This window comes from Drosophila gunungcola, assembly GCF_025200985.1.
Source record: "Drosophila gunungcola strain Sukarami chromosome 3L unlocalized genomic scaffold, Dgunungcola_SK_2 000003F, whole genome shotgun sequence".
Taxonomy (NCBI): domain Eukaryota; kingdom Metazoa; phylum Arthropoda; class Insecta; order Diptera; family Drosophilidae; genus Drosophila; species Drosophila gunungcola.
Window position 1 is genome coordinate 84,380 of NW_026453179.1, and position 24,630 is coordinate 109,009.

At 37.8% G+C, this 24,630-nt stretch overlaps 1 protein-coding gene and 1 long non-coding RNA gene across 5 annotated transcripts; one reads left to right on the forward strand and one right to left on the reverse strand.

The window, feature by feature from the left end:
* The first annotated feature begins 4,248 nt into the window (after positions 1-4,248).
* Positions 4,249-22,642, forward strand: LOC128258382 (uncharacterized). Of its 4 annotated transcripts, none has more exons than XM_052989970.1 (4): positions 4,249-4,759; positions 5,785-6,423; positions 6,656-7,172; positions 22,429-22,642. In XM_052989970.1, the coding sequence occupies exons 1-3, from the start codon at positions 4,597-4,599 to the stop codon at positions 7,138-7,140; spliced, it is 1,287 nt and encodes a 428-aa protein (XP_052845930.1). In that variant the 5' UTR covers positions 4,249-4,596; the 3' UTR covers positions 7,141-7,172; positions 22,429-22,642. The 4 variants fall into 4 exon arrangements, with proteins under 4 accessions (XP_052845930.1, XP_052845932.1, XP_052845929.1 ...); XM_052989972.1 differs by lacking the exon at positions 22,429-22,642 and adding an exon at positions 7,440-7,582; XM_052989969.1 differs by lacking the exon at positions 22,429-22,642 and adding an exon at positions 7,228-7,424.
* Positions 22,643-22,758: 116 nt separating this feature from the next.
* Positions 22,759-23,458, reverse strand: LOC128258383 (uncharacterized). Its single transcript, XR_008267954.1, has 2 exons — positions 23,341-23,458; positions 22,759-22,880 (listed from the first exon to the last, which is right to left on the reverse strand). It is a non-coding gene; the product is annotated as an uncharacterized LOC128258383 (long non-coding RNA).
* Positions 23,459-24,630: the final 1,172 nt, after the last annotated feature.

Genomic DNA, 24,630 nt, shown 5'->3' on the forward strand with positions numbered 1-24,630 from the left:
AGTTTTAGCATGAGCTCGAACTCCGCACCGAAAGAAAAATATAGCAACATAGCAGTATCATTTTTAAAAAACTATCTCCCAAAAAAAAATTATTCAATTGAAAGTTTGTTATTTTATAAAAAAAAAATATTTTTTAATTTATATTAACATAATGGACATTTTTTACTTAAAGTTTTGAAAAACAAATTTAAAAAGGAACGTCAAAATTCTATTAAGACGAACAGCGATTAAAAATTAACTTATTTTAAATTATTTAATTTAAATCCGTTCATTGGAATATAATAATTTATTTAAAATGTTGGTCTGCTTTATAGTTGATATATACAAAATAAAAATCTTTTGATTAATCGAACTGTAATACATTTCTCAATCTCTGAAAACTCTGTAAAAATAATAGATATTGCTTTTAATATTGATTGAAAACCACAATGTTTTTCTCAGTTAATGTTGGTTTGATTTTTTCCACTGATTTTTTGTTGTTTTTTTAAGGCACAGCCAGAGCCACCAAGCGGACTGAGTAAAAACATGTTTGGATTTAATTCTTTTTATTTATTTTCACCGTCGTCGCTGGCGTTTTTTTTTTTTTTCTTTGTGCCATGTTGCTTTCTTTCGTTGCTTTTTGGACATGTATCCGAAAGATACTTTTTGTTGTTGCCTGTGTGTGCCACGATGATGACGCTGACAAAGGTCTCCGCGCCCCACAGCCCCCGTTGCCGTACGCGATTTTAATGAAGCACTTAAAAAGCATAAATGAAAATAAAAACCCAACAAAGGCAACAGACAGCAGATAGCTCCATGGTCCCTGCCGATCAGCAGAACGACAATTGATGTGGAGCCTGTGCCTTTGCCTTGGTCTGGGTCTGGGACTGGGACTGGACCTCAATCTGGAACCTGGGACCAGCAGCCCCTCTATCTGCCTGCAGTTGATGTGGGGACGACCCGGGCCGAATCCATCCCTAGATACATTACATTTTACTGTCGAAGTTTGTCCACAGGCATTGGCAGAACACAGAATTATGAACACAGTGCCACTTCCAAAGTTATAGGGAAAAATTAAGCAAATAGTAATTGTTCAAGAAATAATAGTAATTTGACTTTAAATTTTTATATAACATCGTTTAAATAGCTATTCCGATTATAAATAAAAGCGCCGATAAGCAAGGCATTCTTAAGATTTATTACAATAAGACAGAAACGGATTTAATAAGATATACAATTTTAAAAAGCTTAATTATTTTCACTGATCTATAAAATTTTTGTATAAATTTAAGTTTTTACAGCAAGGCCTATATGTATGAATTATATTAGCAAGGGTTGCCAACCTTAAAAAGGAATTATAGATTTGTTTTCAAGATAAATTTGAGCTCCAACACGGATTTTCATCTAATTGTGTACAAAATAGTTTGTTTTTTAAGGTTGGATTTGTATAAAATTAAATAATTTTGTATCAATGCTTATATATACATTGTTTTATTTGAATCTTTTTTCTCTCTTATTATCCAACCAACAGCTGGCTTCACTGTACTGCCCAACTGCGACTCAAATTAATTCTAATCTAGCAAATTACGGTGGACCATTTATGCTGCCATAAAAATTAAAGACGCCATCCCTCTCCCTTTTTTTTGGCCGATAAGAAAGTGCGTGTGCGTTCATTATGCGGCTCGGTGGGGGAAGCTCATAGTTACGCATTTCCCAGATATATTTACGGATCCAGGGCCACAGAGATAGCTCGCAACAGTAGCCAATAAAATGGGGGGCATTAAAAACATTAACAGCCGCATTACAAATGCACGGGGATGTGGCACAGTGGAGTGGCCATCTCGGATTGATAGAGTCGCCATTGACAATTGCCATTGTCGTTGAATAATTAAGCGGGGGCACGGATAAGTAGCCCATCCCCAAGCCGACCCCAATTTCATTGCTAAATTATGCCAGCAAATAGCGCCCATTTCGTACAGTCACATCATATACTGGGCAATTGGCACTAATCGAATCGATTCTTGAATGACTTTCATCTTCGATGTCGTTTGATGGCCGCTATCGTCGGATATATCTACCATGTGAGCCAATCCATTTTTTTATGACTACAAATTAATCGCTCTGTGGGGGGTTTTTGGTATGATAGCGGAGCCATCTAATTGGTGTCCTAAAACGAGTTGTGCATAAACATGTGATACTTAAATTAATAATAATGTGTTCCCCATAAACATTATGTTCTTTTGTTTTAGTTTTATCGGAATATTTTGATTTTAGAATGACTTGGAATATGAAGTCAACACAACTTTAATGTTTGTTCAGTCCTTGTACACTATAAGGTAAGCTTAAAATATGTTTTAGGTAAGTTTTTTTGTATTTAAAAAGTATAATGAACTTAACTTCAATAGTTTAGTTAACTTAATTAGTTACGCAAACTACTTGTTTTAAATTAAAATTTGTAAAAAATTTAAAAACTTTTTAAATGAATTTATACATTTTTGCCAAAATATAAATTATTTGTATGAATTAAACTTGAGATAGGTCAGTAACTCTTTAATCAACTTTTAAGCAAGGCTCCAAAAAAGCGTTGTTAACACTAAATGCGAACTTTCTCCCGATCTTTTTTGTTAAATTTGGAAACGTTGTAATGGCCGCTCTTTGGCTTATTTTAAGTAACACAAATCCGCTCCCGAACGCAAACACCCCACTATGTAAATAGTTGACCACCTCTGATTTATGCCGAATCTTGTTTGTTTTGCAGTCTCGTTCTCGCCCGCTGAATCTAGTGGGAGGTGGGAGGTGGGAGGTAGGTGGTGTGGTAAGGCATAAGGTGGATGGTGAGAGGTGGTAGGGTGTTGGTGGGGGAGGTGTGCTGTGGGTCGCTGCTCGGCATCGGGGTCTGGGGCACTGAGTAAATGAACGTTGCGCCTACGAAGCGCTACCACTACCAGTGCCTTTGGTGTGTGCGTGTGTGGGCGGTCGTGCGAGTGTGCGTGATGCAATTGTGTGCAGTTGTAGTTGCGGGTTCATTGCACGTACACTCGCACAAACACACGCACAGCGCCCAAAACGGCCAAACGACCGAGCAACCCAACCATCAGTGCAGCCGCTTTTTGCAAAAATCAACTCAATCTTTTAAAAAAATCGAAAAATACAAACATTTAAATACCAAGTGAAGAATTTCTATTTTTAACAGCATACTTTCAGGAGTTTACAATCCCTGTTTATTTTAACATAAATTTGGGACCTGGCCCAGGGTTAATTACCTTGGATCCGTGCCTGAACTGTTTTATTAATGGAATTCATTATCCGTTTAAAACGTAAAACTATTTTTAAGTTATCTCCCTTTTTGTTGTTTTAAATATTACAAAATGTTGTATGTAAAGGTTAAATAGTTAAAAATATAGCATTTTTGGCTTCTTGCTCTTTGTTCTTATAGTTTAGAGTTCTCGAACCTAGATTATCGCTAAAAGTTTACTTTGCAAAATTATAGTAAGCTTCATCTCCAAGTCCTAGCCAGATGTGACATTACTGCCGAACGTGCATTACTGTCGGTCCCACTGTGCCTCCCCCATCGCCCCACTGTCGGTCGGTTACTTCGTCACTTTGTTGCGTGTTCGTGCTGCAGTTGTTGTTTGCCCTGGTCGTCGTAGTTGTTGTAGTTTTGCTGGGTCTCCGGTTTAGACAGCCGGGCTTCGGACTCCGGGTCCCTGCCTCCCTCTCCCACTCTCTTTGGCCCCCTGCCCCACTCACCCTCCTTTGGACACCTTCACTGCCACTCGACTTCGGTCATCGTGGATTTCTCTGCTCTCTGTTTTGCGGACCTGCATTTTGCTCTGCACTCTTCGCTGCTCTTTTGTTTCGCTTTTCGCTGCTTCTAATGCTCCCCCGTTCTCCCCCCTTCAACAAACTCTTTTTCGTTGGCTCCAAGTTAGAGCGAGAGCGACAGTCCCCGAACGAAAGAGAGGTAGCTTGTTTATCGTTGCCTTTCTTTTGGGCTGCCTGCCCGTTGCTTTTTTTCTCCTTCGTCTTCTTCTTCTTTCCGTGCTTTTCTTCTCTGTTGTTTTTTGGTTTTTTGCAGCTCTGAGCTTCGCTGCTGCGGCGGTGTGTTGTTGCTTTTTGTCTGTCTCCTCTTTGGTCTGGTTGCTTTTGTCTGTTTTGCTTTTTCGCCCTGCCATCTTACACACTCACATTACTCATACACCTACACGAGCGGGAGACTTTTGCATGTAAAACTGACGTCGCTGCTGCCTCTTTTTTGTTGTTGTGTCTTTCTTTATTTTTTTGCACATTCTCCCTGTTCTCTCTTCTCGCCTGCATTTTGTGTATCTCATCTCGTGTACGCTTTCGCTGCCTTTCCAATCTCTTCGGCATCGAGGCAGCAACAACAAACACAACGAAAAGCTGGCGTCGTCGTCGCCGTCATCGTTTTCTCTATTTTCCTCAATCGCTGTGCCTTTTCATTTTCAATTCGCATATTTTTGCAAACTCTACTTTCAGTTATTCGCCGATAATTGATGTCAAAGGACGCAGTTTTGCTCCGCCGGCGTTCTCGTAGCCTTTTGGAATAAGCTTCCCGGTGTGCACTACCAGTGTGGCCAGTTTAGTGCCAGTGTGACCATGCCCAAGGAGGATCCGTTTGTGAATCGTGCCCAGCTTTTGAAGGCGATCAAGAAATACCCGGAGATCTGGGACTCCAACAACAAGCTGCATATGTGCCGCAGTGTCACATCGCCCATGTGGACGGAGATCGCAGAGCAGTTTGGCGGTCACGTGCCGACAGGTGAGTGCGAAAAGGATGACAGTCCATTAAAACCCCCTTCACAATCTGCGGCACTGATCCATTCTCCCACTCGCGACCGGTACCGATTTGTTGCTGGCTTTTGCACTCTTCTTTCGCGTTCTCTTTTAGTGCGCGTTCAGTGGCGGAGACATGACTTCTCAAGGGGGATTCAATTTACGAAAACTTTTAACATACAAGTTTATTTGACTTTTCAGCATGGTTTAGAAATTTAAATTAGTTCAAATTTGTTCTATCTATTCAAAATCGAAGTATACAGCCGGGATAAATTCTACATTCGACTATACATATGTAATTTTAAGTTGGCTATTGAATTGGGGTATAAAACTTTTGACTTTGGTAAGAAAATGATTGATTTATATAAATTTATAAAAAATAATTATAATAATTAATAAAAAATTAGTCCCTAAAACGTAGAGTTTACAACAAAATTAATAGAAATTATGAGGTATCTATTTATTTTGAAACAAAATAGCTTTACGAATTTTAGATAATTCCTCAAAACTTAAACTTATTTGTTCTCTACTCACGTCGCTGTGTTTGGTCTAAAAATAGCCAGAGGGCACGTCGAAAAGGAATCGGAGGTCTCCGTCCATTTGGAATAATAGAAGAGTTTTCACCACTATATAATGCAAATTGAAGCTTTCGCAATACAAATAATTGACTGGTGCAACGTACTTTGATAAATGCAATTGGGTGGGTCACAAAACATACACACATAGTCTTGATTGCCTGCAACACGCCACTAGATTTTCTAATATTCATGAAGAGCACAGAAGAACTCACAATAAAAATATATATTTCTATCAAATTAAAACACCATGGTGTTCTAGATGAATATGGAGAAATATTTTAAATCTTTATTAAAGGAAAAGTATGGAACTCTACCTAATATAATGTTTTAATATCGTTAATAAGTTATTTAATAATTTGCGCTAATGACACTTGCTCTATATGGTTTTAAAAACATTTAAATTGTAATGTACGTTCATAATTATTTTGATCAGTTAAACTTCAATCGATCTGGAGCCAGATGAAGTACCACTACCACAATTTGGTCCACCGGCAGATCCTGCACAAAGATCGCTTCAACACCAAGTGGGAGCACTTCGAGCCCATGTCCTTCATGTACAACATAACGGTGGCCAAGATCGTGGGTGCCCAGTCGAGCGGTGGTGGGTGTGGTGCCTCCCCCGATGACCCGCCCACTGCATCTGAGATGCCGTCCGCTGGAGAGGAACCCGCTGCTTCAGCGCCGCCACCCCCTTTGCCCAGCGCATCCCATGGACGTGGACGTCCCAGCGGCAGTTTTAGCTGGCTACAAAGCGCTGCCACACCCACCGCCCCGCAACTGCCACATCTCATTGCTCAGCCGACCCATGGACAAGGTCATGGAATGACCTATACCGCTTTCACGGGCTTGGTCCCACCGCCGGCTGCAGTGACGTTGGAGACGGTGGCCACGCCTCCGCGGAAATTGGGGCGCCCTAGTTCGTTGCATAATAGTATGCGCGGGCGTATCATCGATGCCATCAAAACGCGTCCTTCGCTTTGGGCGGGACGCCAGCGTAGTGAAAAGGGGCAGGGCCAGAGTCGAACCTCGGCCGTTTGGAAGGAGGCGGCCATAGAGATGGGACTAACCCCGAGTAAGTAACTTAATATTCATGGTTAATAAGTAATGCAATTATTCAAAAAACAAATAAAAGCTTTATTTATAGTCCTTAACTTATGGTCCTTAAATGCTACTATATTACAGAAATCTTAAGCTGTTTTTTATTAAACAAAATAAGCTTTATGAACTTCTTTAATATATTTTCAGAGTGAACACTCACTTTTAATAGATTCTCCCGAATTTCTCAAAATTTTGTTTCCTTACAGCTCTTATGCAGACTCGCTGGTCGATCATCAAGCAGCGGTATGTGGATGAGCTGCAAAAGGAGCGCCACGCCCAGTATTCTAACCAGGGATTCCGTTCCACATGGGAGCACTTTGAGCGAATGTCCTTCATGCGAGAGATCCTGCTAAAGAAGGTGGACGAGCGGGAGCAGACTCGCGAACAGATCCAGGAGATCGTCAGCGAACAGCAGCACCACCAGCAGCCGCAACACCACCCGTCACAGCACTTGCACCACTACCGTCCACCACCGCCCCCTTCAGGGCTGGTGGAGCACGCCCAGGACATGCCCATCGGATTGGTGCAGCATCACCACGAAGGACACCAGCCTCCGCTGGCCATGCACCACCCCCACCCCCACAATCCACAGGCCATTCGCCGGCGGGTCAAGCACGAGTCTGATCTCGAGTGGGATCCCTTTGAGATGATCCTTCACGTCCACGGCGCAGGCGAGCCAGCTGCCAACTGAAGACTGAGAAATTGAAAACAGCCACCCCCTGGGTAAGCATGAGAAAAAACTTAATAAAATATTATACATCATTATTATTTACCCTAGAAGAATTCGCTCTACAGAAAGTCAATCGATTACTTTTTCTTAAATTTTATTTGCAGATCTTAGATCAAAATTTTTCTTGTTAAATTTATAGGTTACTATTTGATTAATTATTTTGAAAAAATTATATTTGCTTGAAACAATTTGTTACTTAACGATGTAAACCACCTTTTAATTGTTAAAGAATTGTTCGTTCCTTTAATGTTTATTCTCAGGTGGAGTTGAAAAAATAGGAGACTTTTTACGTCCTTAAAATAATCGACAGATGTAAAACTATTTGCTACACCCAAAGCCCACATCTATTGTAAAACCGTTTTGTAATTCCATTTTCTACTACTCTGCTATTAAAACACTCTGAATAAAACATCACTTAGAGATATAAAATTAAATATGTTTATAATTTGTAAGGAAAAAACAGGTCAAATTTTGTAGATATGAAAAAGTTTAATAACGCTATGTTCTTGAGTTGAAATTGTTTAGTGAATTGATATTGAATTAAGGGGCTTCAATTCGATAATGAAATTGAAACCATTTTGGTTAGATTACGGTCTCTATATATTTCACCAATATCAATTTCCACAAGAACCCGATTGTAATATCTGAATGGAAAAGATTTATTCCACCCGAATAAGTGCTTTGCACTCAATCAATTCCGATAATCGTGATGCGATGCGACGGATTGGATATTCGAGAACGCCCCGAGCGCGAAAACTAAATTATGCTAATTCTCACAGTGTGTGCAACATTTGTCGATTGCCAAACTGGCAAACATGTTCCACTCGGTGTACACACACTGCCACAACCGACTCATCCAATAAAGCTCTGCTTCTGCTTCGCCCCCATCCATCCAGCAGCATTTTGTGGATTTGTGTAAATTTCTGGCTGAGGGCCAAGGGCGCAACACGCGTAATTCCAATCACGTGCCAGTCCAGAGAGAAGAAAAGTTCTCAAACTGTAAAACGTTTATCAAAATGTTGCCCGCCCCTAACCGTCCGCCCAGAAGCCACCCACATAATTGGCCCTCCCCCTCCTCGCTCCCTCCCCCCTCCCTCCGCAGACTCCGACAATATCTTCAATAATAAATGCATTTCACTGTCGAATTTGCCGCATTTTGCACAACACACGTGCCTTAAATAATTCACGTCGCATTTAGCGGCGTTTTTGCCAAGCCTCTAATGGGCCCAGCGATTTGTAAAAGGGGCGTGACGAGGGGCGGTGGGCGGTGCGGAAACGAGGGGCGTGGCACGACGCCAGGTAAAGTGGAAAGTAGTTGGCTACGTTTTACGTTCTAGTTCGAGGCGAAAATTTGCCTAAAAACTCAAGTAGTTTGTTCAAACTTTTATGTGCCGTGCATTTATCAACGCCAGCCAGGTCGGAAAAAAGGGATGGAAAAGCTGGGTGGTGGGTGGTGGTGGATAACCCATCCAGGAGTCTAGGAGTCCATGAAGCGCAGCAGCCCGGAGCAACAGCGCTGCCGTGTAAAAGTTTCCACACAGCCGTGGGTTGGTTAGATGATGGAGCGTTATTTAAATGGTTTTCAGATGCGTACGTGCGAAAATGTTAGTAATAATTCAGGTGCCAGAAACCAGGATGATAAGTCCTTACTTTCGAAAAAAAATGCCAGCGATTTGTTAGCTACAATGGATTTGTAAAAGAATGCCAGAGAACATTTAACATCTTAAATAACGTAACATTTTTTTTAGATACACAAAATTCAAATCTTATTCGTTTTAAAAACGTAAGAAATAAAGAAAAATAGGTGCATTGGGCAAATGTAATCTATTCCGAGAAATTTAATTATTTCTATTAAACTAACGCATATTTATTTTCGTTTTGAGACCTTTTTTAATGTTTCAATAAGATTGTAGGTGTCAAGGGGCCTATTAAAGTTTTGCAACCTAAGAATTCCTATTTAATTTGTGTAGTTCGGTTTTGATTGGTTAAATGATAACATTGTTATTTGGAAATTCAATGCTTCACATTAAATGAAATATATGCGTAATGTAGATACAAATAGCATTTCTCAGTAAATTGATTTTGTGTGTTTACATAAATTTCAGGAAGTATCAAATTTAAATTATAACAAAGTTGTATTTTCGGAATTGTGTTTTAGTAATACTTAATAAACTATATTATTTTACCTTACCAAGGAATTACAGGAGAAAGGTAGCATATTTGGCGGATACTAATATTTTTGCATGGGGCCGGTGTAATGGTTTTCGAGTGGAACGTGAGCCGGGAAAATTTCGCTTTCCTAAATGCTCGGTAGGTGATTTCTTTCCGCAGGAAGTACGCATACACACGCACTTATCACACACACATACACACACTCAAATCATTTTCCACGCCCACTCGGCCCCACAAAAACACACACACACATGATAAGAATGCTTATGTGAATTATCGCACATTTTACGGCATCGAAAAAGAGGTTTCAGGGGGACTCTGTAACGGGAAAGAACTAGAAAACTTGTCTAAAAGTGCGCACTCCACTCATATATGTACATATATATATATATAATGTACACATATCTCCAAGGCGGACACGCCGACAGTAGCGCATAAAAACTTTTAAATTTACTTTTGCTAAGAGTTTTTTCCCGCCTCCTAACCAGCCACGCCCCCTTCATGCCCATGCATATTCATTTCAAAATCCACACACACATACACATGGCCAAGTTTTCTTGGAAAAGTTCCTTTACCCCTTTCCCCACCAGAAAATCAACGAACTGTGAGAGAGTCAAACAAAAAAAAAAGTTTTCGGGCTAAAGGTGGGCAAGGGTTTTCGCCGTTTTTGGATGCCGAAGGGGGGGTTTTTCCGGATACGGATCCGGAGCGGCATCGCTTAATAGAGCTGCCAAAATTTGTGTGCCTCAGGTTGCGTCGCTTGTCGGCAGACGCGGCGTTACAAGCGCACCAAATTGCTCACTTCTCGAGGCGCTTCGTTTTTCCCACCTCTACCCTCCCGCCGTAATGCTCCCCTCCCCCCTAATTTCCCGGCCAAAACCCCTCTTTAAAGCCCCATGCCTTGCCGCCAAAAATCCAAGCCAATTCCCCCGACTGCCAAGCAACTATGATGTGGCTGTCTTCCCATTTTTGAACTCTTGTCTATTTTTTGGTCTTGCCACAGTGGAAAAATTTGAAATTGTATTCCATAAAGTGTTTAAGTGTTCAAAATATATTAACTTTTTAAGCTTTCATTCAATTTGTATATGAATTAAATAAAATATTACTTTACAAAATATATATAAGTAGCATCAGTATATTTTATAATCAAAATGGAATCAAATGTTTACAAAAACCCTCCCCTTTTTGTATGGTCAGTATTTTATCCCAGTCCAATCTTGATAAATATTGGCAGTCAAAAACACTCCCCCATATGAACTCCCCCAACGAAAAGCATGTGAGAAATCAAACCTGACCAAGATTCATATCGCCATCTCCTTGGGTTCAGCCCACCCCGGATGGCTTTGAATACGAAAATTCCAAAATAACTTCGATAGGTTCTTTATTTGACAAGTTACCCACTGTGCCATTTGGTTGTGCTTCTGCCTAACCACCTCGTGTCCTTCGTTTCGTGCAGACGCCCTTTTTTTTTGTGTGAAGGGGCGAGGGGATATGTTTGCTGTAAAATGTTGGGCCACGTATCCTGCAGCAATTCGTAAACTAATTCTACATACGTGCCCGTGTCAGCTATCACCCATCCGCCCCGTTGGCTTCCCGCAGAGCGACCAAATCGTTACGTGCGTTGGGCCACGGTGGCGCCCTCTGTGGGCCGTGCGTCATGTTTTGATTGGCGTCATGTACACGGACCGATTCGGATTCGGATTTGGATTCGCTCCGCTTTTCCACACACCACGAATGGTTATGGATGGTGGTGGCTGCACAGAGAACAAATGCCAAAATGTATTTCCGCAACAGTAACTTTCTGCACATGAGTTTAAAAACGGCCTTGTTCTAAATGAAAATGTTAATGCAATGCATTACAAAACCCTATAAAGTCAAAAGTGTTTTTGAATATCTTAATAATAAAGGATTTTAGAATTTGAGAAATAAAATTTGGTTAAAAAGTTTATAAGTTTATAAAAGTACTATAATCTTGTAATTTAAGCATAATATTTACTACAAATTTAAAAAAAAGTGTGTTTCTTGGTGTCTGTAAAATATAAAACACAATAAAAACGTTTCCAATAAATTACTAATTTAAAATTTAAGTAGAGAAAAGAGTAGGTAAATAATAAAGTTACTAACATATAGTTTAGCACAAGACTTTTACCTTTATTCTCCTGAAAATACATGTTTATTGTTTATTATTCTCATTTAACTTTTTCAGTGTGCGTGTGCTAGGTTCGTTTTTTTCTGCTAATAAATAATTGCATTTTCACCTCAAGAACTCACTGACAGACGATGCCTGAAGGTGCTGAGGGAAAGGGACTTTGGCTGGGTGATTTTCTCCGGGGGTGACACAATTCAATTTGCCCGCGTTTCCGTTCCAACTGCAGGTGGCTGGCTGGCTGGCTTGCTGGATGGCTGGCTGGTGTATTGCAAGTTTTTGTAATTCCATTTCTGATTTCATATTTTGCTGTCACTGTGAAATGATTCAATTTTGCAGATTTCTTTGGGCGGGTGGCAATATTTGCATGCCGGCCATGTATCTATGTATCTTTTTTCCGTCTGCGTGCCGTTATCAATCAATAGCGAAATGCGAATTGTGCGCAAATTTGTTGCATACGCAAAAATATTTGCTATATTGCATGGCAATCAAAACGCTGCATGATTGACAGACCGAATGTAATATTTTTTGAGTGATATTTTGCAGCTGGAAATGCAGTGACCTGAAACGTGTCAAAGTCTGTCTATCTCTCAGTATCTAAAAGAGGCATTAGCCAATAAATTCCCATCAGTTATTGCTGCTTTAGCTTCTGCAAATCAGTTTTCCCTTCAAGGGCTGAAAGTTAGACAAATTTTTTAATTAAACTTTTAAATATATAATTTCAACAGCGAACAGTTTTAAGAGGCACACATTTTTTTAAATTTTAAGCGGCATTTACAACTTACCAAAATATAAATACAAACAAATGCTAAGAGTTTTCTCAAAAATGTAAGATTTTATTAAAATTTGATTTTACCATCCGTGTTTCCTGTAAAGCACTTAGAGAGTAATAAAAACAATATGCCTTCCACCGAAATCATATAAAGCACAATAGCCCAAAGCAGATTTCCTTACAACTACTATAGATCTATGCCATAATATTATCCTTCGCTTTGGCCGACTCAATTAGCAGGGAGTTTAATTGCTCCAGTTTCGATGGTACAATCCATTTAGCAGGTAAGAGTGCTTTAAGGAGCGACCTTGTCCATATTCTTTGCAAATGCAAATTCCCCGGACAAAAGAGCTGGCCACAAAGCAGTCGAGTCACTTAGGCCGGAGTCCTCTGTTCCCGAATTTCTCCTTGGGCCTCCGCAGTATCCTTGAGGCTTTGGGTCCTGTAATGCCGGAAGTGTCCTTCGCAGAACTCGCACGTGTGCCGGCATAAAATAATGCGACATTTTTATGACCCGTCCGAGTGCCGCTTAAATCCCTCTCTTTCGCACCTTCGCACTGACAGCTCAACTTAAAGCGGTGTGAAAATTTATGAATGAATTTGACTAGGACACCGACACCAACACCGACACAGGAAGCAGGATCCTGGCAGCAGGTAAGCAATAACTCAGTCCCTGGCCGGGAGTTTTTCTAATTTCTTTTGGCTAAAATACAGTTTCGGGTTTTGGGTTCTTGCAGAGTAAAAATGCCCAAAGATTTATGATGAGGCTCGTTGAACGCGCACACACCGCCGGAAAGTGAGAGACCGCTCCAGCTAATCCCGAATGAATGAATTGCGCTCCTGGGCTCCTGTCGTCCTCGCTGCGGCGGAATGGAATGCAAATCCGTTGATTTAGAAATTCCATTAATATCGGAGTTCCTTCCGCCCGGCTCCTATTTTCTTTATCAATATGCCACACGAGGCCCACAGCCACATGGAACACTTAAATAAATGTAAATATGTATGTGGAGGAAATCAAATTCCTAACATATTTTATCAGAAAAAAAAAACAGAACATTTTCGGGGACGTAAGTTATGTGAGCTGTATTTTTTATTTGAAAAATGTAGATGCGCAGAGATACTCACATAGTATGAATATTATGGTTCTTTTATATGATGTTGGTTTTAATTAATATTTAGAAATAAGGTTAAATTATTTTTCACAAGAATATAAAAAGACCTTTTTTTGTTGTAAACAGCGTGCTTATCAGTTATTTTAAACATCAGTGATTTTTAGAATTTGTAAAGAATTAAGAGAAGTAATAGTTTTTAAATTAGCATTTAATTTTTAGATGCTTAAATGTGGTATTGGTTTTTGGAAATTAAGCTTTCAAATTATATAGAATAGTATAGTATAATTAAAGCGTTTAAAATTTAAATGTAAAAAAAAACAAATTCATTAAGCAATAGATTTCAGGACATTCTATTTAATCAATACTCTTTATGCTACTTTACTCAGAATAAAATGAATAATTAATAGGCCTGTAAGTCCACACAGAATACAAGTTTGTATCTATTTTTCTTCTTCGCCAATGTCTCGGGTCGGAATAAACATGTCAGCTATATATACTTGCGACACTAATTTCCAAACTCATGTATTCAATATTGGCCAACACCACGGACAATGCAGCGGACACTGCAGCCCCTCCATTCAAATGGACCAATGTTGACCAAGCCAAGGCCTGGCTATCAGTGTCGGCTGACCACATTAGCATGTCACTCGGCGGTAAACAGAGAAAAGTTACGGAAACTTCTTGGAAAACTTTGCTTATGTTTGTCCCGCCAAAGAAAAACTTGTCAGATAAACAAAAATCGTTGAATAGATTCGATGGTGGGGGCACTCACTGCGGCAGAGTGTTCCAATATGAACGCGTAACTTTCCTTTTTGGCTGGCTATTGACACATTTGTGACATCCGACGAGTTGGTTAAGCAAATACTGAAAATTTGTGGGCGTGGCCGGGTCTTGTTTTGGTTTCGTTTGGTTTCGTTTCGTTTCGTTTCCGCTGACCAGACGGGTCAATTCCATGGGCCAAGGGAAAGCCCAAAATGGATTGCGTGTGAGTGTCATTTTCATTCTGTTTATTTGTCAGTCATTATTTTGGGCAAATATTGACGCTCTTGTCATGCCCAGTAGCACTCTGCGTTAATTGATTTCGAATTCGGAGCCACTTTTATTGTTATTATAACAGAACCCAAACAAACTGCCCTGCAATCACACACTCCATTGCAGACCCATACCTTTTTTTTCCCCCTCAATCCCTTCAAATCGAGTTATCAAATATCTAACCAGTTTAAGACTGAGCATAGGTGACTTGCACTCACAAATTGACAAACTTTTATACTTTTACGAGCCATTTCGAATGGCTGTTTGTCGTAATCTTGTGTCTTAAATTATCTTTTTATTTATAAACTTCTCAGGCCATCAAAATCGATTTGTCACACAGTATTGAAAAACATTTTGCTAAATATAAGCCATTGCCAGATTTGGTATTTAAAATTTAAGCGAATACAATTCAATTTTTAAAAGATTGCCTAATGCTTTAATAATACACAATGACCAATAAAAATGCACATTAACTTTGTGAAATGTTGACAGGCTGGAAATATTTCTTGAAATTAATTCACAAAAAAATAAAACCGAAACGTGTATATGAATAACAAATATATTACATTATTTAAGTATATTTTGTTAAAAGTAAAATAAAAGGAGTTATATCTTAAAAAAATTATTAATGCTTTCAAATAATAAAACCTTATTCAATTACTATTATTTTGTTTATTTATTAAATCAATACCCATAAACCAAAGATCAAAACCAGAAAACCGTTTGACATAAACAATTAAATATGTTCATTGTGGTAATATTTTCTTAAAATTTATTTATAGAAAAATACTATAATACGTTTAATCGTTTGTTTTTTGAAATTGCAAAACCGTGACGTTAATCCGAGATTAATCACATTCAGATTGCCAACTGGTCTTTCTCCACAAGTCCGAGATCAACTTGTTCTGGCTCTTGAGCTGGAGTGTTAATATTTGTGCAGTAAATAAGCAAATTAAGTGTTTCCACAAACGGCTGCAAATATGCACAGATACAGATAGGCGGTAGGCAACCAACGGCAACGGCTATAGATACATGTACAGTATATAGAAGATATGGGTTCAGTGTATACAGGGATAGCTGGGGATGGCCATAAATAGGCGCATAAATATTTGTTTATGTTTTCACATCGCGCTTATCAATGTGCAAACATAAACGGCGCTACTTCGGTCTTCAGTTCTTTTGGTTTCAGTACTCAGTGCTCAGTACTCAGTACTCTGGGCTCAGTTTCTGCTCAGTTTTTGGTATCGCTGTTTGCCCACGGATTTTGCCTTTGCACGGTTTTATCTTATCGCAGCAGTGGAACTACGGGTCACGCCAGGCCAAACTGAGCGTATCTGTATGTGCTGCCTCTGCCGTCGCTGTTTGCTCAATTAATACAAACTTTAATTGAAAAACAATACAATTAACTAAATCAGTTAAGCGCATCGGTCGCCTCGAGACTGCGAGTCTGGCGCCCATTATCAGTCTGTTCGACTCTTGCTGGTCTCAAACATGAATACCAAACACCAATCCCCAACCCCAAATTAAGATAATTTCCTATATAGGAAAAACTGCAAAGAAGCAGGTTTTCCTTAAGAATGCATGGTCTAAAACATAATTTATAAGATATTCCTAGATGTATAAGTAGCATTTGGAATTATAAACACAGTACTTTTAAGAAGATACATACACATTTAAAGAAAAAATAAAGAATCTTCGTATTAAGGACGAGACCAAATACATTATAAATTATTTATAAAATATTTCGAGTGTAAAAGATATATTTTATCTGTTTGCGAAACTATAAAGTAATGTTGTTTATTTTAGCTAACAATAAAACGTTGCTACACAAGATAAGTTTAGAAACACAAAAATAACATTAAATTTAAAAGAAGTTTTTACACTTCATAAAAGATAAACATTTTTTAAAAGTTAATTTGGGAATTAAAATTACAATTATTTTTCTTTGCTTTCAAAATTTGTGGTCTGAAAGCAAACTCCAATATGATATAACGATATTTAATATTGTGGTTATGATGGAGTTCTAAGCATAATAATAATAATACGTATGTGTTAATACAGTTTCGCGACCATTCCGAATTTTAAATTCAACAAAATTGATCAATTATTAAATGAAACATTGTCTTAGCCAAGTGCAATGCCCATTTGTGGTTGCTCCAACTTATTTTGATGGCAGAACAAGACACTCTGCTAATTTCATTGTTGTTTGCTTGTTCTTGCTTCTTTCGGTGTGTTTTTATCTAAATTACTTTTAATCGCCATTTAATGTTTTTGTTTTTCTTGTTTTGTGCTGTTGCTGTTGTACTTGTTGTTGTAGTTGCCGGTTTAGGTTGTTTTGTTCATGTTTTATTGCGACGTCTTTTGGGTTCTCTAATCTAATTGCAAAATACAAACACCGAATGTGAATGAATCTAAGTGTGAGTATACACTGACAAAATGTAATAGTTATCTTCATAATTGTTTCTTCACTTTTGCATAAACTAATCCAAACAGTTGAAGTTTTAACATCTTAAAAGGATTATAAATTTTAGATTATAATCATATTTGATTGATAAGAAGTCAAGGTTTCACTATCGAAAGCATAAATTTGTGTTTCTTTCTTTAAGTATAAGCTATGTACATTTAAAAACTTGTATTGAGGCTTAAAAGAAAAAGCTCTGTTATATTGATTAGCATCCGTTTTAAGCCCATATAACTCCCAATTAAACTTCAATTTCTCTCCCATTTCTTTCCGTGTAAAAGTAAGAGTGTAATTATTTGGAAAAGTGTGTGTGACGGGATGTTTGTGTGCTTTTCAAGGCCCGCAACCGCCCCACCATAATTATCCGTCCTTGCCCATCTGGTTCCCCATGGAAATAGATTGCGCGCTATCTGGAAATGTTGTACGGTCTGCAAATCGTATAAACAATTATAAACAAACAGTCGGGGCGAACGCTTCTTTATCATGGCCTAGTTCTTTTTATTGATATCATAAGAATCCCACCAAAAAAGAAACTGAAATCGTTTGCAGCCCGCTCCATCGACGAGTTTCCCCCTGCCCGCCCATCAAAGTGCCATTCGACGCGTGCGAATCCATGAGATACATTTGGCTGTAAACAAAGTCATTCATTATGCCAATCCTCCATATGTCCAACAAGTCGCAGCGATCCTTTGCGTGTTGAACGGAATTGCGTCAATCAGTTTATCGGTCTAAATAGCCTGCGCAGACATATAGACACCACTTATACATTTTCTAAATATTTTTAAATAGTGAAAAATAACAAGACGCCATTAGATCTTTGGGGGTTTTCAATGAGGCATTACAGAGTCATTGAATGATGAAAAACATTAGGAAATCCCTTTTATAAATTCATTTAAATTGGCATAATTATTTTCCAGATCTAGTTGTTCACGAATAATGAAACGAAAAATTATTCATATAATTTCGATGAATAAATAATGTAGTGGAAAACAATTAGAAGTCATTCCACAATTGTTTTTTTTAGAGCTCACGCTTTCGGCCTTGGTCCAAACTTGAAAGTTGTCAAAAGCCACAACAATGGCGAGGTCTTCTCCATAGATTAAATTGGATATGACTGACAAAGTCCCACCAAGCACTTTATCCAAGGTTCAGAGCATGGCAATTTGAGCTTAGTTTGTTTATGAGCTGTAAAATACATGTTTTTATTGCTTTAAAGAATAGCACATTTTTTATTTCTTACAGATGTTGTTTAAAGTGTACTATCGATAATAGATGAGATGCAAAATTACTGCTTAGGTAATGTAAGCGGAACGCTTTTAAAAATATTTCTTATATTTTGGCAATAGGTTCATTAAAACCACAACATTTATTTTAAATCCTTTAATTGAATTGAAGAAATTTTAAGTGTGCCAAAAGTGAAATGCGTCACTGCAAGTAGAAACACATGTACACTGTACAACAAAAATAAAACAGCACAATGCACATGCAATTGTAATCTATAATCTATAATTGTAGTGTTATATATTTGCTTGCCATTTTATTTTATTTATTTACCATTTTAAATTGGGCAACTTGTTTGTTGACCAGTCTAGGTAGATAAATTTGCACCCTGTTGACCCTTGGATGACGCCTTCCTCAAGTACAGAATCTCGTGTGCATGCTAATGAGACTTTCTTTATGTCTCTTTGTGGGCCAGTTCCTCCCATTTCAACACCCACGCCTTTGCGACATATAGATATACACATCAGATATTGCTTATCTATTTTTGTATATCGCAGCCAGAGTATTCCTTTGCTGTCGATAACCTACGGTGATATGTAAACACATTAAAAATCATTCACGTTGTGTATCTCTCAGCGCAGGCATTGCATAATTATGATTAATCAATTAAATGAAAATTGTTTAATTAATCGATTTCCATTTAGTTTGACTTAGGGAAAATAATGATCATATAGGGTTGGCGCATGCTGTCCATCCATTAATTAACCCATAGCAGGGCCCGCTTCCAAACGCGATCCCCCGTGTTTTGGCCATAGTAAAATAGTAATAGTGTGCTGTTTGTTTTATTAATTCGAACGGCAAGGCAGAAAATATAAAGCTGGTTTACAGAAACAGGCGCCAAACATGGCATACGAATTAATTTGCTCGTTGTATTTAAATGCTCAAAGCAGAAAGTGGGAATCATTTTTTCTCCTCTTTTTTTTTCATAGATTGCAAACAAAACAAAAATTAACATACGCCCCGATGTGATCGTGAACGTGCCCGTTGTCGAGGCAAGCAACACAAAAAAAAAATAAATAAAATAAACAACAGAAGAAAAAAAAAATACAACATTTGTTATTCTTGTGACATCACCATGCGAAGGTAAACAAAAAAGCAGGCTGCCACACAATATGGCAGCCCTAGCGAACAGTAGCACATAGATTAAATAGTCTACACAAAACAAAAAATAATTGAACACTTAATATATGCTTACATATTATTTGGGAAGACAAAACTAATTTAAAATTTAGTCAATGGGGTAATGTGTGCAAAATAATATCAGTTACTTTTTCAATATTAAATATATATATATTTTTTACATGACAAATACATAATTTTTGGTTGTTAAATTTGAAATTTGTTAAGTTTTTCAAATGGTAACATGAAATTTTAAAGCTTATTGCTGTAAGAAAATGTATTTATCATAAACATTTTATAATTAAATTCAGTGAAATTTAATATAATATGCTAGTAACCTTTTTTGACCACTGTTAGTAAATACAATAAATGTAATTTAATGCTTTAATTTTTTGAGACTTTACTTCTAACTTTTGTGTGAAAAATAATTATTATAATTATAGTTTAAATTGAAATTACAATTTTCTTTGGAATTGAGCCACACAATTTTTTGACTGCAAGCTAGAGGCAGGAATAAATAAAAACAAACGATCGCTGGCGAGCTCCTTATCTAAGATATAGCCCCCAGCCTCAGACCCAGACCCCAGAGCCAATATTGTATACCTAATACCCAAGCTCTCATAGTCGGTTTGGAACCCCTGGTCCCGGCTCTAAATAGGCGCAGCTGTGTGCTCGTATTAGATAAGTCAGTCGCATGGGGTGTGCGGGTATTAATATGCAAATTAGTTGGCGACCACTAAAAGCAACAACAACAATCGCCAGATACACAAATAACAATGACAACAACAATATGATGAGTGATTAAAAGTAATGTGCAGAGGCAGTCGTATAGCAAAAGCGCCAAATGAGGATCGCACTCGTGTAGCAGAATTAAAACTAAAGGGTATGTTTTGGGTATATCAGTCTAGATAGCTAAAACAAAAAAAAAACAGATTAACTAATTCAATTTGTTGGTTAGTAGGACGAAAACTGGTTAAGTAATACATATATTAAACTTTGGAATAATAAATATATCAGCATTAAAACATTTTTAAAAAAATTTATTCCCTTTGATAAAAATGGTTTTTGAAAATTAAAACAATAAAATAAAACACTTAATTGATGTTTAGAAACATTTTCAAAATTATTTGCTTAGCTTGTATTAAAATTTAAAACTTGGTTATTAAAACTGTTATTGTGATAACAAAATAGAAGATTTTTTTGGACTTGTATTATTATCATTAATTTTTTTATAAACCATAGTTTTTTAAATGATCAAAGATAATTCAATAAAGTATACAAAATATAATAGAGTTGTAATTGTAATTGTTTATCAAATGTATTTTATTGTTGTGCCAGAACCCGGTTTTCCATGTCCTCGTTTGTTTATTTAGCTTAATAAAAAAAAATATTTTCCCTATCACTCAACAACCGAAATTCTCTTTGATATCCTAAACAATCCCCCACTATTGGCGGCCCCCTTCCATTCCATACCATACCATTCCATGCCATCTCATTTTATTTCATAGAGGCACATATCATGCGACGATCGAGTGGTCGCCACATGGGGCACTGGCACTGGTTCTGGCTCTGGCTTTTGCTTTGGATCTGGATCTGGATCGGATCGCATCGCTTGGGTTTCGGTTTCGGATTCGGTTTCGGTTAGGGGTCTGGGTCCGCTTGTCTGTCATCCATTTGGCAAACTTCAACAGATCGTTTCGTCAACAACAAAGCGAGTCGAAAACAATGGACGGCACTCATCGAGTGGGCTTGGGGACTGTGAAATAAAGCCACACTGAGCTACAAACTGCCAGCATATGACTATGTGCTCTTATGACACTGAAAAGCTTAAAACAAATCAATGCTTGAAAATATAGATTTAAACTAGAAATTCGAATTAGCATATCATTTTTAGTAAATCAATTTTTATTATTAAACTTTGAATTAAAAAATTGACATTATTTTTTGTTTGTTTTATAACTTTTTATTTAACTGAGTTCATAAATTTTAATTGAGTTTAGAATAGAAAGATGTCAATACTTACTTCGTTACACAAATAACCCAATCGCTTTAAAAATATATATATATTTTTATTCAGAATGCCGCAGATTATAGAATTGATTTAATTATTAGCAGGTGATTTGAGGGTGTACTAAACTTTCTCAGTTTTTTCTGTTTCTATTTCAATTTATACAAATTCGTTGGTGTCACACTGGCAAATCTGACTGATTGTGGGTCTCTTCTACTACGCCGCATATTCGAAGGCAATCGAGCCCTGCGTAGGAGGTGTTTGGCGCGTGTGTCGGCATATTGAATAGGTCGACCCCCAGCTATGGAAAGACAACAAAAAGCGCGATCCAGCACCCGCACCCCCACCCCCCCATGGGGTTCGTCACCCCTGGCCAACCCACACCACCACACCACCCCCCCCACCCCCACCCACGTCGGTTCTTGCCGCGGTGGGGCGTGACAAATTTTCAAGCGTTGCCTTTTCATGTTTTGTTTATAATTTTATCTAATATGCATGGAGCACTTTGGGCTGTCATATGCCCCAATCGATGGATCTATGTACAATGGGCCCCACAGACCGAACTACCCCCGTCCCCGTCCCCGCCCCGCCCCGCCCCCTTTCGCTCACCTCGCTGTGTTTGTAAACAAAGCGAACACCCAACGCCTCTTGAATTTGGAATTCATTGGATCGATTTGTGCGACGATTTCAAAATCGCTTTCAAAATTGCATCGTCGTTTTCCCAGCTGCGGCTTTTGATTTTCTTCCTGGTTCGTTAGGGGGGCACACATTTATTATTATTACACAGAGAATATATATATCACAAATATGATAAAAAATATAGAACACTTTACAATGTATGTAATATATATATTTTAAAAAATATTTTGCTTTACCTACGTCTATCTATCTATAATAGTACCTTCATTATTTGTAGGAATTTCTTTTGCAGTAGAAGAACATTTAACAACATTATAAACTATTAGTCATTCAAGAGAATTTTATTTATTTCTCTGTACTTGACCCTCATATAAACATATATATAAGTGAACATTATTAGGAACATAGTACACAACACTTAATATGATAAATTTAGGTGTGATTCGCTTCATTTGCATTTTGTGTTTGCTTCTAATTAGTGATTTGAAATTTTTTTATATTTTCCAGTTTGTGGCTCGATGATATGGGAAGGCCATATCGCTGGCGCCAGACTCGATCCGAAAATGGAGAGTCCACACAGAGGTGTTTGGATTAAGACAAGGCCAAGATTGGGGCACGTGCCTAGACTCTCATCATGCCAAGGCCTTCGGATGAGCCAACTCATTTGGGAAACGAAATGGCATTAAATACAAGTATAATTACAACGCGTTCTTATTTATAGAGATTACCCAATGTGACAACCTGCCATTTGCACAGATTTGATCATATTTATACAAAAATCGGTGTAAACAAAGAGAAGAGGAAGCTATAGAAATAAACAGAATTGAATTGTACAGATTTTTGGCTCTGAATAATATTTATTTAACAAAATAAGAATCGCCATGGCAACTATTGGCAGACCAAATGGTTTTTGCTCGTGACGGGCTGCATCCCTCAAAATTGCGGTAGGAATTTCTTTGCTGTCAAAGGGATAAGCCACAATCAGTTAAATAAATAGGTTTCTTTAAATACACACTCGCATTGATTTGTATTCAGGACATTTATCATTAAAAACAACAAGCCATGCATTAAATGTGCAAAATTTAAGCTCCGAAATGGATGTGGATGAGCCCAAAAATATACACAAAATAAATAAAATCAAACTGAATTTTATTTGCTTGACTCGTATTCGCAAAAGGCGTTCATTCGCATTTTCATTCATTCATTCATTTGCTCATTCATATCGAAATTCGTTTGGGATATGCTCTTGTTTATTAAAACATGTGCGTTTCGATTTTGTTTTCTGTATTGCTTTTTTTTTTTTTTTTTAGATTCCAGCAATTTTATTTATTTATGCAAAGAATTTTTGTTTTGAATTCAAATTAAGTAGGCACCGATACCAGTGGCAAAATGTTCGCTCCGAATATTTTCACCTCTTACCTTTGCCAGCAAATCGAGTGGAAGCAATAGTTGGGGCAGACATTAATAACGCACATAAAATATTGCACCTGTTGCCAACTTTTGATGGGCCATGAAATACTAAGCCAGTTGAATAAAGTTGGTTGCGGTAAGTTGTTTTTAATGCCTTCCTCTTCCTGAGCGCGCAATATTTTTTTTTTATAAGCCAAAGCAGTGGCTAGATGAGAAACTTCTGTTTTAAAGGCAAGCTTAGACACATTTGGAGAAATGTTGAAAATTATAAAGATATTAACATTTAAACAACATCCAAACTTAACTTAAAAAATTGTAAATTTAAATTGAGAATGTTGCAATAACATTTCTTTCTAAAAGACAACATTTTTGATATGATTTAGTTATTGGAATATTATACTAATCTTATTGTTATATTATGTTTTTCTACATGAAGTGCAAATTAATTAAAAAACAAAATGTTTAAACAGTTTCTTATGCCATAAAATATCTTGCACAACTTACGAATCAAATCCATTTTATTAAATTATTTTCATATCTTCTACTGAAACTTAATTTGCAATTGTCAATTTAATTTATTTGAAGCAGCAATAAACTTTTATTTAAAATACCCATTTCCAGATCCCCAAACTAATACTAACATTTTGCGATTGGCTGCTGCCAATATGATGTGTGTCTCGAATGTGTGCCAAATCTATTAAATTTCAAGCGTTGAAAAACAAACCAGAAAAACACTGGCAGCGCGCGAAAAAAAAAACACAAATTGCGCTTTATTTAAGTACAAAAATAACAAGAAACGCAGCGGAATTGAATAGAACTGTGGTTCAGAGGAGCGGGGGCGGGGGCGGGGGCAGGGGGCGGTGAAGTGGGAGCGGAACAAAACGCGGCGGCACTAGAATAAATTTGAAAACCGCACTACATTTTTTTCTGTTATTTGCGCGCGTCCAAATTTGTCGGTTATATGGGTTCATTCGCACACTGTTGTTGTGGTCGACGGCGTCCGCCAGTTTTATATGGTATATACATATATATATATATATATATATATGCCGTGGAAAAGGGGCGGAGGGGGTGGCAGGTGCAGGATGGGTTAAGTGAACCGAAGTGATGGGGGGTATGGGTGCTTTTGGGCGAGGGGGGCGTTCAAGATTGCCAGTCCTAGCGCCTCAATTCAGATTCTTGTTTACGCGCCGACGTCCAACAATTTTTGCGTCGTCTAATCAAAACGAGAGAAATGGTTTTCATCCTTCCATTGCACTAAGAAAAATTTACTTTTTCCCTTATTTTTAAAAGTTTTGT

Excerpts from the sequence above, each read along its gene's own strand:
- LOC128258382 (XM_052989970.1), top strand. The coding sequence starts at position 4,597 with ATGCCCAAGGAGGATCCGTTTGTGAATCGTGCCCAGCTTTTGAAGGCG. Across the intron at positions 4,760-5,784 it reads TGGCGGTCACGTGCCGACAG|TTAAACTTCAATCGATCTGG; the intron begins GTGAGTGCGAAA and ends TATTTTGATCAG. Across the intron at positions 6,424-6,655 it reads AGAGATGGGACTAACCCCGA|CTCTTATGCAGACTCGCTGG; the intron begins GTAAGTAACTTA and ends GTTTCCTTACAG.